General features: G+C 51.6%; 1 protein-coding gene across 3 annotated transcripts in view; it reads left to right on the plus strand.

Annotated features, from left to right (window-relative positions):
- The first annotated feature begins 4,945 nt into the window (after nt 1-4,945).
- OSCP1 (organic solute carrier partner 1) overlaps nt 4,946-13,919 on the plus strand; it is a 50,000-nt gene continuing 41,026 nt past the window's right edge. For 2 of the 3 annotated variants that reach the window (XM_075334068.1, XM_075334070.1), the window contains exon 1: nt 4,946-5,222. In XM_075334068.1, coding sequence (XP_075190183.1) covers nt 5,111-5,222 — 112 coding nt within the window. In that variant the 5' untranslated portion in view covers nt 4,946-5,110. The remainder of the gene's footprint in view (nt 5,223-13,919) is intronic. The other variant, XM_075334069.1, reaches the window with a different exon arrangement.

A 13,919-nucleotide genomic window follows, 5' to 3' on the forward strand; every position in this document is an offset into this window, starting at 1 on the left:
GTGTGTCGACAACGTGCGCCACAGATAGAGGTTGTGGCATGACGACACCATGCGCCACAGATAGAGGTTGTGGCATGACGACACCATGCGCCACAGATAGAGGTTGTGGCATAGTGACACCATGCGCCACAGATAGAGGTTGTGGCATGACGACACCATGCGCCACAGATAGAGGTTGTGGCATGACGACACCATGCGCCACAGATAGAGGTTGTGGCATGACGACACCATGCGCCACAGATAGAGGTTGTGGCATGACGACACCATGCGCCACAGATAGAGGTTGTGGCATAATGACACCATGCGCCACAGATAGAGGTTGTGGCATGACGACACCATGCGCCACAGATAGAGGTTGTGGCATAGTCGACACCATGCGCCACAGATAGAGGTTGTGGCATGACGACACCATGCGCCACAGATAGAGGTTGTGGCATGACGACACCATGCGCCACAGATAGAGGTTGTGGCATGAAGACACCATGCGCCACAGATAGAGGTTGTGGCATGACGACACCATGCGCCACAGATAGAGGTTGTGGCATGACGACACCATGCGCCACAGATAGAGGTTGTGGCATGACGACACCATGCGCCACAGATAGAGGTTGTGGCTGTGTCGACAACGTGCGCCACAGATAGAGGTTGTGGCATGACGACACCATGCGCCACAGATAGAGGTTGTGGCATGACGACACCATGCGCCACAGATAGAGGTTGTGGCATAGTGACACCATGCGCCACAGATAGAGGTTGTGGCATGACGACACCATGCGCCACAGATAGAGGTTGTGGCATGACGACACCATGCGCCACAGATAGAGGTTGTGGCATGACGACACCATGCGCCACAGATAGAGGTTGTGGCATAGTGACACCATGCGCCACAGATAGAGGTTGTGGCATGACGACACCATGCGCCACAGATAGAGGTTGTGGCATGACGACACCATGCGCCACAGATAGAGGTTGTGGCATAGTGAAACCATGCGCCACAGATAGAGGTTGTGGCATGACGACACCATGCGCCACAGATAGAGGTTGTGGCATGACGACACCATGCGCCACAGATAGAGGTTGTGGTGTGTCGACAACGTGCGCCACAGATAGAGGTTGTGGCATGACGACACCATGCGCCACAGATAGAGGTTGTGGCATGACGACACCATGCGCCACAGATAGAGGTTGTGGCATAATGACACCATGCGCCACAGATAGAGGTTGTGGCATGACGACACCATGCGCCACAGATAGAGGTTGTGGCATGACGACACCATGCGCCACAGATAGAGGTTGTGGCATAGTGACACCATGCGCCACAGATAGAGGTTGTGGCATGACGACACCATGCGCCACAGATAGAGGTTGTGGCATGACGACACCATGCGCCACAGATAGAGGTTGTGGCATGACGACACCATGCGCCACAGATAGAGGTTGTGGCATGACGACACCATGCGCCACAGATAGAGGTTGTGGCATGACGACACCATGCGCCACAGATAGAGGTTGTGGCATGACGACACCATGCGCCACAGATAGAGGTTGTGGCATGACGACACCATGCGCCACAGATAGAGGTTGTGGTGTGTCGACAACGTGCGCCACAGATAGAGGTTGTGGCATGACGACACCATGCGCCACAGATAGAGGTTGTGGCATGACGACACCATGCGCCACAGATAGAGGTTGTGGCATAATGACACCATGCGCCACAGATAGAGGTTGTGGCATGACGACACCATGCGCCACAGATAGAGGTTGTGGCATAGTGACACCATGCGCCACAGATAGAGGTTGTGGCATGACGACACCATGCGCCACAGATAGAGGTTGTGGCATAGTGACACCATGCGCCACAGATAGAGGTTGTGGCATGACGACACCATGCGCCACAGATAGAGGTTGTGGCATGACGACACCATGCGCCACAGATAGAGGTTGTGGCATGAAGACACCATGCGCCACAGATAGAGGTTGTGGCATGACGACACCATGCGCCACAGATAGAGGTTGTGGCATAGTGACACCATGCGCCACAGATAGAGGTTGTGGTGTGTCGACAACGTGCGCCACAGATAGCGGTTGTGGCATGACGACACCATGCGCCACAGATAGAGGTTGTGGCATGACGACACCATGCGCCACAGATAGAGGTTGTGGCATAGTGACACCATGCGCCACAGATAGAGGTTGTGGCATGACGACACCATGCGCCACAGATAGAGGTTGTGGCATAGTGACACCATGCGCCACAGATAGAGGTTGTGGCATGACGACACCATGCGCCACAGATAGAGGTTGTGGCATGACGACACCATGCGCCACAGATAGAGGTTGTGGTGTGTCGACAACGTGCGCCACAGATAGAGGTTGTGGCATGACGACACCATGCGCCACAGATAGAGGTTGTGGCATGACGACACCATGCGCCACAGATAGAGGTTGTGGCATAGTGACACCATGCGCCACAGATAGAGGTTGTGGCATGACGACACCATGCGCCACAGATAGAGGTTGTGGCATGACGACACCATGCGCCACAGATAGAGGTTGTGGCATGACGACACCATGCGCCACAGATAGAGGTTGTGGCATAGTGACACCATGCGCCACAGATAGAGGTTGTGGCATGACGACACCATGCGCCACAGATAGAGGTTGTGGCATGACGACACCATGCGCCACAGATAGAGGTTGTGGCATAGTGAAACCATGCGCCACAGATAGAGGTTGTGGCATGACGACACCATGCGCCACAGATAGAGGTTGTGGCATGACGACACCATGCGCCACAGATAGAGGTTGTGGTGTGTCGACAACGTGCGCCACAGATAGAGGTTGTGGCATGACGACACCATGCGCCACAGATAGAGGTTGTGGCATGACGACACCATGCGCCACAGATAGAGGTTGTGGCATAATGACACCATGCGCCACAGATAGAGGTTGTGGCATGACGACACCATGCGCCACAGATAGAGGTTGTGGCATAGTGACACCATGCGCCACAGATAGAGGTTGTGGCATGACGACACCATGCGCCACAGATAGAGGTTGTGGCATGACGACACCATGCGCCACAGATAGAGGTTGTGGCATAGTGACACCATGCGCCACAGATAGAGGTTGTGGCATGACGACACCATGCGCCACAGATAGAGGTTGTGGCATGACGACACCATGCGCCACAGATAGAGGTTGTGGCATGACGACACCATGCGCCACAGATAGAGGTTGTGGCATAGTGACACCATGCGCCACAGATAGAGGTTGTGGCATGACGACACCATGCGCCACAGATAGAGGTTGTGGTGTGTCGACAACGTGCGCCACAGATAGAGGTTGTGGCATGATGACACCATGAGCCACAGATAGAGGTTGTGGTATGACGACACCATGCGCCACAGATAGAGGTTGTGGCATGACGACACCATGCGCCACAGATAGAGGTTGTGGTGTGTCGACAACGTGCGCCACAGATAGAGGTTGTGGCATGACGACACCATGCGCCACAGATAGAGGTTGTGGCATGACGACACCATGCGCCACAGATAGAGGTTGTGGCATAATGACACCATGCGCCACAGATAGAGGTTGTGGCATGACGACACCATGCGCCACAGATAGAGGTTGTGGCATAGTGACACCATGCGCCACAGATAGAGGTTGTGGCATGACGACACCATGCGCCACAGATAGAGGTTGTGGTGTGTCGACAACGTGCGCCACAGATAGAGGTTGTGGCATGATGACACCATGAGCCACAGATAGAGGTTGTGGCATGACGACACCATGCGCCACAGATAGAGGTTGTGGCATGACGACACCATGCGCCACAGATAGAGGTTGTGGTGTGTCGACAACGTGCGCCACAGATAGAGGTTGTGGCATGACGACACCATGCGCCACAGATAGAGGTTGTGGCATGACGACACCATGCGCCACAGATAGAGGTTGTGGCATAATGACACCATGCGCCACAGATAGAGGTTGTGGCATGACGACACCATGCGCCACAGATAGAGGTTGTGGCATAGTGACACCATGCGCCACAGATAGAGGTTGTGGCATGACGACACCATGCGCCACAGATAGAGGTTGTGGCATGACGACACCATGCGCCACAGATAGAGGTTGTGGCATAGTGACACCATGCGCCACAGATAGAGGTTGTGGCATGACGACACCATGCGCCACAGATAGAGGTTGTGGCATGACGACACCATGCGCCACAGATAGAGGTTGTGGCATAGTGACACCATGCGCCACAGATAGAGGTTGTGGCATGACGACACCATGCGCCACAGATAGAGGTTGTGGTGTGTCGACAACGTGCGGCACAGATAGAGGTTGTGGCATGATGACACCATGAGCCACAGATAGAGGTTGTGGCATGACGACACCATGCGCCACAGATAGAGGTTGTGGCATGACGACACCATGCGCCACAGATAGAGGTTGTGGCATGACGACACCATGCGCCACAGATAGAGGTTGTGGCATGACGACACCATGCGCCACAGATAGAGGTTGTGGTGTGTCGACAACGTGCGCCATAGAGGCCAGCACCTCTGCTCTTGAATGGGAGAGCATGTCCTGCAGCTATGACATAAATGCCCCTATCTGTCCTGCAGTTCAGGGGTTATCAGTACAGTACACATTTTCAAGATCTGCTTAAATTTGCGCCTAATTCCATGTGAATAGAAGCAGACAGTCCTGGCTGAGAATCTGCCCTGCACTGAGCTTCCTGTCAGCATGGAGACAAACGCACATTTCTGCAGCCTGAAATGGTAAGAAACAGGCAAACCATACCACAGCACCACAGGAGACGGAAGAGCGGCATTATTCCGTAAACCGCCATTATCAGATTTTACATCGGCGAAGAGGAGCATATCCCTTTAAGAGTCGCGGACGTAGCAATGCGCCCTATGATTGGCTGAGCCGGAAACCTAGCAACCGAGTGTCGGCGTCCGAGGCCTGCAGCGCCCGAGGTCTGAGCCCCCGGAGATCTGACACCAGCGCAGTGTGGAGCCGGTCTGCGCCCCCGGAGATCTGACACCAGCGCAGTGTGGAGCCGGTCCTCCGCCCGTGTGCCCCGTGCCCCACCATGTCTCTCCGCACTCTGCCGCTGCTCTTCATCAACCTCGGAGGGGAGATGCTGTATATTCTGGACCAGCGGCTCAGGGCCCAGAACATCCCCCCAGATAAGGCCAAGAAGGGTGAGTGCTTTCCCTAGTCACTGGTGGCTAATGTCAGCATGGGGCCACCATGGGGGTCTCCATTATTCCAGGGGCACAAGTCAGAATGTGGCGTCTCAGTAACTGTAGGGGGAGTTGTGTTCTGGTTATATCAGATCCACACTAGCTCTCCTTCCACGGCCCACCTGATCACTGTCTGCACTGCTATCAGTGAGAGGACTGGGAATGGCAATAGGGCCAAGGCTGTGTGCGCATGTGTGCTTTTTTCATGCTTTTATGCTGTGTATTGCACCGCAGCGTAACTGCATGCGTCCTGCGTCCCCAGCACAGTCCATGAAGATTGTGTCTAATCCAACCGCACGTTGCGCTTTAGAATGCAGTGTTTCGGCTGCAGAAATATTTTGCCAAAACGCTGCGTCCTAAAAAGCAACATGTCCCTTCTTTTGTGCGTTCCGGATGCTTTTCCCACTCTATGGCAGAGCAAGCATCCAGAGCGCATGAATTCCGCATGCACAATGATTTCAAAACGCAGCTTTTCGGCTTAAACGCTGCGGAACAACGCAGAGACGCGCGCACATAGCCTAATGCTTGTACGAATCTGCCGAGCATCGAGATAAAATGGGCAAATCTTGCCAGCTATTCCCAAATAGTAAGGCCCTGTGCGCACTAGAAAATGGAATTTAAATTCTGCAGGCTCTGAAAGATTTCCGCACTCGCGGAAAGAAACCACAAAAAAAATGCACCGAAATCCACATGCGTTTTGGTGCGGATTTGGTGCGTTTTTTTCCACAGGTTGTTCCCTGCGGGATTTCACGATTACATTAGTGAAATCCCGCAGCGACGTGCGGAAAAGAAGTGACATGCAATTCTTGCAACCTGCAGCTGTCAAAATCCGCATAGTGCGCACAGCATGTTTTTTCCCATAGGTTTTGCTGGTGAATCACTGCAGAAAGGGTATGAACATTTTCTGCAGTGAAACATGCAGGAAATCCGATAGAAATCTGCGGTAAAATCCACCTAGTGCGCACAGAGCCTAACACTGCCTGTGTCCTGCCAGTAAGGCCCCTTTCAAATTGCGTTCAGCTCTCCGTTCAGTGGTCCCATCGGGGCTTTCATTTGAACCCCTCGGAAAACGGGTTTCAGATGTATGCCCCAGACTGAGTCACTGTGTCCTATGTCGTGCACCATTAGTCAATGAACTTTTTGAGACATACATTTGAAACCCGTTTTTCGAGGGGTTCAAATGAAAGCCCTGATGGGACCACTGAACGGAGAGCTGAATGCAATGTGACAGCAGCCTAAGGTATGTACACACGGTCAGGACACGCTGCGTTCTAGACACGGCGTAATTCCTCTTGCGAAGATGCGAGTCCTCTCCACGGGAGAACGCAGCATCCGTGCCCATGATCAGGATTCTGGGCGCAGTGGATGTTTGCTGTGTTTCCCCGCTGACTCCCGTCTCCGTAAGCATAAACTGACATGCTGCAGGTGGAAAGCCGTGCCGCAGGTCAGTTTTCACTTGGGAAAAAAAAGCACAGTGGGCATGGGATTTCTATAAATCTATTCACTGTGCTTGTACTGTACAGCGCAGCGTTTGGACACAGCTGAAAATACGCTGCATTCAAAATACTGCAAACAGATTGTGGGCACAAGCCCTAACTGGCTGCCAGGGCATTCTGGGGGCAGTAGTATTACAACACATTGACAGGCATACTGTGAGAGATGAGCAACGCCCCCCAATTAGCACAGAGTGGCACAAAGCTCCCTGCCTTTAGCCTGCTCAGCAGTGGGGAATGGTTATCAACGTGGCATACCCTCTGATAGGGATTGTGATAAGGGACAGACTGAAGAGCCTCCTTATCCTACCAGAGGGTCTCTAGCCTTAAAGGAGTTGTCCAGCCTCTGGGTACTGGTCTGCAGCCACTGTATGTTTTGCAGACATGTGAATCCTCATGGTGAGCAATGTGTGCACTATCAGAATTCTGCGATGTCAGGAGTGAGTTCTTTTGGCCACATTCAGACTAGACTGTATCTGGCCTCGCTCAATACACTTACATTGTGCTAGGCTGCGCATGTCTAGTCAGCTTGTGACTGCATGTATGCAAATCACATACTTCTGATGATACGCCAGCACCGGAGAATCCTGATACCGCGCACTTTGCTCACTTTCGAGGTGTCACCTAGAGTGACTTGATATTTGAACCCCTATGCTGGAGACCCCCTTAAAGTGAACCTTATTACACATAGTAGTAGGTGCTTGTTCCCCAATAAATATAACTTGCCCCACTGTTTTGGCTGTAGCAATGAACTCTTGTTGACACTGCGCTTCACTGCTGCAGCCAATCACTCTGCTGGGGGTTTGAATAGTCTATGTTAAAAGAGCTCAGTGACTGACTGCAGCGGTGAGGTCTACTGTCAACTTGATATTACTGCTGCTATCAAAACACTGAGAAAGGAGCAGCGGCGAGGAGCCGGTGCTGGACTCGGGGAGGTTGAGTGCCTGCTATATTTATGTGCATACAAGCATTCAGGACTCCGCTTTACTAAAGGCCTCGTCACACTAAGCAACATCGCTTACAACATCGCTGCTAACGAACAACTTTTGTGACGTAGCAGCGATGTTGCTGTGTGTGACATCCAGCAACAACCTGGCCCCTGCTGTGAGGTCGTTGGTTGTTGCTGAATGTCCTGGGCCATTTTTTAGTTGTTGCTGTCCCGCTGTGAAGCACAGATCGCTGTGTGTGACAGCAACAGAGCAACAACTAAATGTGCAGGGAGCAGGAGCCGGCTTCTGCGGATGCTGGTAACCACGGTAAACATCGGGTAATCAAGAAGCCCTTACCTTGGTTACCCGATATTTACCTTCGTTACCAGCGTCCGCCGCTCTCAGCTGTCAGTGCCGGCTCCCTGCTCTCTGCACATGTAGCCGGAGTACACATCGGGTAATTAACCCGATGTGTACTGTGGCTAGGTGTGCAGGGAGCCAGCGCTAAGCGGTGTGCGCTGGTAACCAAGGTAAATATCGGGTTGGTTACCCAATATTTACCTTAGTTACCAAGCGCAGCATTGCTTCCACGCGGCGCTGGGGGCTGGTCACTGGTTGCTGGTGAGCTCACCAGCAACTCGTGTAGCCACGCTCCAGCGATCCCTGCCAGGTCAGGTTGCTGGTGGGATCGCTGGAGCGTCGCAGTGTGACATCTCACCAGCAACCTCCTAGCAACTTACCAGCGATCCCTATCAGGTTGGATCGTTGTTGGGATCGCTGGTAAGTTGTTTAGTGTGACTGGGCCTTTAGAGACAAACATCTGTCCAAGTCACATAAAGTTTACCCTTAAAAAAAAAATCTATTTCCTACCACCTAGTCAGCAATGGACAATATACTAGACATTTGCGGCCAGCAGTGCCAGTAGAACTTCCATATCCGTCAGTGATTGTGCAATTATCATACCTGTGATTTATATATAACACCGACAAATGCAATTAAGTGGTGCCAAAGCTTGCCATAGTATGTGACAAAACCACTAATTTTAGCAGAATAGGCTGATTTTTTTTGCATAGGGAGCTCAACACAACAGGTTTTGTCATTGGGGGTTGAACATGTTTGATTATAAACATGTGCCCAAAACGAGAAGAGAACGGACATTTAGATATTGTCCATTCTTTGGGGCTGCCAGGTGGCATCAGCAGAGGTCTGTACACAAACATCCTGCCATGAGAAGATTAATGGAGATACAGTATATGTAAGCAATGAGGAATACATGTTTACTTAGGTAATAAATGGTAAAACACTGGGTAATGTGATGTAATGTGAGCGCTCACATATTGTCACAGCACAGACTAGGGGAGAGTCTGGAATGAGCCAAAACACACCTACGATAAGGGTGACACCAGGACAAATAAGGGATACATTGGGAACAATTAAGCAATGGAGGGCCCCAGGACTAGCGAGAGGGAAGATGGATACCTCCTCCACTTACCTGCCACTGTACCCTACACTCCTAGCCAGTCCCTATACAGGTTCCTCACCTGCTGGCGAGCAGGAACCTGAAGCCCTGGAAAACCCTACAATAGTCCCTGGCTAGGGAGTGAGCAGGTAAAGGATGCTAGCCTCAGTGCTGCACTGAAACAAACACCAGGGAAGGAAGGCAGGGGGGGGGGGGGGGACACAACAACAGACTGCTGCAGTTACCACCAAGACTGCAGCCACACCAGTAACTTCAGCAGAGCGTTTCAGTAGCTCCAAGACCAGCACCCAAATGGCAAAGAGAATAACCAGCATCTTCTGCAAGTAGCAGAGGGAGTATATAGTGACTGGGAGTGGTCCCAAACTTAAAACGCCTCTGCTGGTAATTAGCCTGCTTGCTGGCAAGGAATACTGACATTAACCTTACAAGTGTCAAAAGAAAGGAAAACACGTTTAACCACTTCACAACCAAGGACGTACTGATATATCCTAAGTCATGTCAGAGTAATTACCGCTGGCTGCTGCAGTGAGCCAGCAATGATCCCTGCACATGTCTGCTGATTTGAACAGCAGACATGTGCGGCTAACAGGCACAGGTGGATCCGTGATTCACCCTTGTCTGTTAACCTCTGAGATCGCGCTGTCAAATTGTGACTTATTGTGTGATTTAAATGGCCGTGACGGGGAAAGTGCTGTTCCCCGCCACCATCTTAGGCCCCATGGTAGCAATGGGTCATATGATGTCTCCTGTCGCTATCATGATGTATTTCCTGTTAGAGCCGACAGAGCGCCGGCTCTAAAGCCTGCTTTACACATTGCAATTTCGCGTACGATATCGTATGCGATTTGCAACGCCCCCATCGTATGTGTGGCACGTTCAATTTGTTGAACGTGCCGCACAAACGATTAACCCCCGTCACATGTACTTACCTTCCATACGACCTCAATGTGGGCGGCGAACGTTCACTTCCTGGAGTGGGAGGGACGTTCGGCGTCAATTCGACGTCACGTGGCAGCCGGCCAATAGAAGCGGATGGGGCGGTGCTGAGCGGGACGTAAACATCCCGCCCACATTCTTCCTTCCGCATTGTGGGCCGGGAGCCGCAGGACGTAGGTAAGATCTGTTCATCGTTCCCGGGGCGTCACACACTGCGATGTGTGCTACCCCAGGTACGATGAACAACCTGACATTCAATCCATGAGGAATGAACGACGTGCGTGCGATGAACGTTTTACCGTTCAATCGCAATCGCACATACCTGTGACACCCTGCAATGTACCTTACAATGCCGGATGTGCGTCACTTACGACGTGACCCCGCCGACACATTGTAAGATACATTGCAGCGTGTAAAGCAGGCATAAAAGGAACACTGCATTTCTGCTGTGCAGCTCTGATAAACACAAATGAACAAGCAATCAGACTGCTGATCTTTATAGTCCAAACGGCGCATCTGCGCAAAAATGGTACGATTAAAAACGTCAGCTCGAGATACAAAAATAAGCCGACACTGAGCCCCATATCCCAAAAAATGAGAACACTACGGGTTGCAGAAAATGTCACTCTTTTTGGACAAACTTCTGAATTTCTTTTCACCCCTTAGATAAAAGTAAACCTAATCATGTTTGGTATCTAGGAACTCGTACCGACTGAGGCATTACACCGACACATCAGTTTTACCATATAGAGAACACGGTAAATAAAATACCCCAAAAACTATCATGCAATCGCTCTTCTTTTTTTGCAGTTTTTCCACACTTGGAATTTTTTTTCTATTTTCCAGCACACTATATGGTAAAACTCATGATTTCATTTAAAAGTACAACTTGTCCCACAAAAACAAAGCCCTTATATGGCAAGATTGATGGAAAAATAAAAAAAAAAGTTACAGCTCTTGGAAGAAGGATGAGCAAAGAACTGAAAATCACCCGGTCATGAAGGGGATTAATATTGAGAGTTAAGAATGGAAATTTACTCAAGTCCTAAATTCGTCACTAGTCTCATAATGCAGAGAGACAGCCGTGACAGTACCCAGCGGCCTCGGGACTCTCAAGATGGGATCCAACCGACTTGTTGTGTACTTCCCATGTGAACAGACTCATAGTTACCAGTAATGCATACAGGCTCCGGAGAGACCACCTAACTCCTAAGCACCAACCTGTGAACAATTTTATGGCCAATAAGTCCCGGGGTAGCTATAGCCGCACGGCCGTAGGGCTGATAATGTCGTGGTCTTTCCTCTGTTGCAGATGTTTGTGAGATGTTCGGGGTCTGAGTCTCACTTTGTCTGGTGGGACTCTGCTGATTAAATGGATTCCCTTATCTTTGGGGAGGAAAGGGTTAATGTCAGTTCACCTTCCAGCAGCTTCGGACTCCTGGTCAGGTGTTTCCAGTTGGGACCATACCCAGGTCCTGTAAATAACCTCTACTTCCACCAGAGGATGCTGGTTATTTTCATCATTTGGTAGCTTGGCTAGGAGGAGAAAGGAGTTGGTGAAACCCGTGCTCTCAGTTGTGGTTTTGGCTGCAGTATTTCTAGGTGTGCTTGTTAAGGTATGGAAGTTACCCAGTAGTCTGTTTTACTCCTCCCTTTATGTTGTTTCCCCTCGTGCACGTTTAGTGGCTCCTTTGTATGTGGTTGCTGTGTGTATGAGTTGTTGTAGTTGTTACACCTGTTTTGTCCATATTTGTCTGTGGGGTGTTTGTCTTCTGTTCTTGCCCTCTTCCCCGGGTGGTGAGTTGTGGAGGGGGGGTCTTATCATCAGGGACAAGTGCAGGAGATAGGAAGATCCGGGCTTCCAACCTAGGCCCTATCTTCAAGGGTACCTCTGGGTCTTAGGGTGAGCGCAGGAGCCCCAGCCTTAGGACCAGCATAGGTTATCCTGTGTTTACCAGTCACCCGTGACAGATAATGTCTACAACATTATATGGACCCAGCCACCTAGAGCCCCAGACTCCGGACGCACACTTCCACATGATGTTACGAGTGGACACCCATACGAGATCATTCACACACAGGTCTCGACCTGAATGTTTATTTTCATGCATGCATTTGGGAACTGGTCACCTCACCAAAGGGCCCACAACAGAAGTATAACAACCCAACAGTAAATCCATACACTGAGGAATCTGTGCTGCCCCCCTCACACCACCTCTTCAGGGGAGACACAGAGGCCTAAGATTGACCTGAGGAGTGGGAAGATTAACACTGTTTGTCTCTGATTTAGGCACACAGATCCTGGGAGACAAGACAGGAGTACCAGCATAGGATTGGCAGACTGCACCAGAGGCATCTCTTCCCGGGGAGGGTTTTTAAGGAACCCGTTGGTCTTTCCCTGAGGCATCTATCTACCCTTATGGCTAGGGACATAGAGGCCTCCAGTGACTTTGGAGCAGCATACTGAACCAGAGAATCCCTCATCCTATCTGGCAAATCCTGAACAAATTGATTTCTGAGAGCCAAATCATTCCATTGGGTGTCTGTGGCTCATCTCCGGAACTCGGAGCAATACTCTTCAGAGTATGGAGATTAGATTATGCAAGAAAGACGCCATCAGTATCACCATAGACCAAGGCCAATGCCGCAAAAAACTCGTCCATCGACTGCATCGCCATAGAATCGGTCATCAGAGATAAGGCCCAGGACTGGGGATCTCTGCAACAGAGAGACTACTATCCCCACTCTCTGTTCCATACTCCCAGAGGCGGGAGCTTAAAATATAATTTGCAAGCTCCCTCAAATATTCTGAACCTGTCACCCCGCCCCCAGAAAATCTGTCGGGGTTGGCAATCTTAGGTTCAGGCTGTGATTGGGCCGCGACCAGCAGACCCGCCACATGCTGCAAATGATGCACTACTTGAGACCATGTCATGCTGCCTGGGATGGTACTGCGGCGAGCAAAAGTGAACCCACTGGACCATAGGGGGACCCCGGGCTTGCCCCTTTTAATAGAAGGGGCTTGACTAAGCGCCCATCGCAAGGCGGATGCCAGGTGCTACTCCCAGGGCAGAGACTGGGACTGTAGCAGCTGGCCCCAGGGCAGAGGCGGACACGGGAGAAGACAGGGCTAATTTTCAGGTGTAGACAGGGAACGCCGAAATGCAGGGGCAGATGGATCGGCCAGGACAGATGTAGCACCCAGGGGGCAGGGGGAATCTGGCATGGGGCCTCTGCCATGAGTTACTTGTCACCAGGCCGGTGTGATGGTCTGGGATGTCGCGGTGGCCTGCCCGGGTTTGTACCCCGAGGTGTTCACCAATAAGGAGGGAGGATGATGGGGGTTGTATTATGAAAGATTGTCGTGACGCCACCTGTGGTACGCGGCCAGGGCTTAGCCGCCACTGCTGTCGCTGTCCTCCGGGTCGGATGGTAATAGCAGCAGAGATGGTGTCGCTCCCCACAGTTGGAGCGGGTCCCGGGGAAATGAGGGAGGTGGGGATGGCCAGAGGCGCCGAATCGCGGGGCGGAGCGGCGCCGGCAAAGACAAGGACAACACCGGTGCTGCAGTTCAAAGTTCTTTTTACTCACAGTTCGTAAGATGCCCCGGTGGTGCCGCTTTCTGCCGCGATGGGCTCCAGCCCGTCCCGGGTAAATCAGAAGCAATCACCGGTGTCTGTGGAGTGTGAGATCTTCCTCCTCTGCGCTTACTTGTGGATCCCCATGGCTTGAAGCAACTTGGGGACCCTGGTGTTCTTGTAAAGTGTCCCGTCTGCAGGTGCCGTCAGTCTGTGATGGGGCCGGACTCAGCTCATGG

The sequence above is a fragment of the Anomaloglossus baeobatrachus genome, chromosome 2, assembly GCF_048569485.1.
Source record: "Anomaloglossus baeobatrachus isolate aAnoBae1 chromosome 2, aAnoBae1.hap1, whole genome shotgun sequence".
NCBI classification, from domain to species: Eukaryota; Metazoa; Chordata; class Amphibia; order Anura; family Aromobatidae; genus Anomaloglossus; species Anomaloglossus baeobatrachus.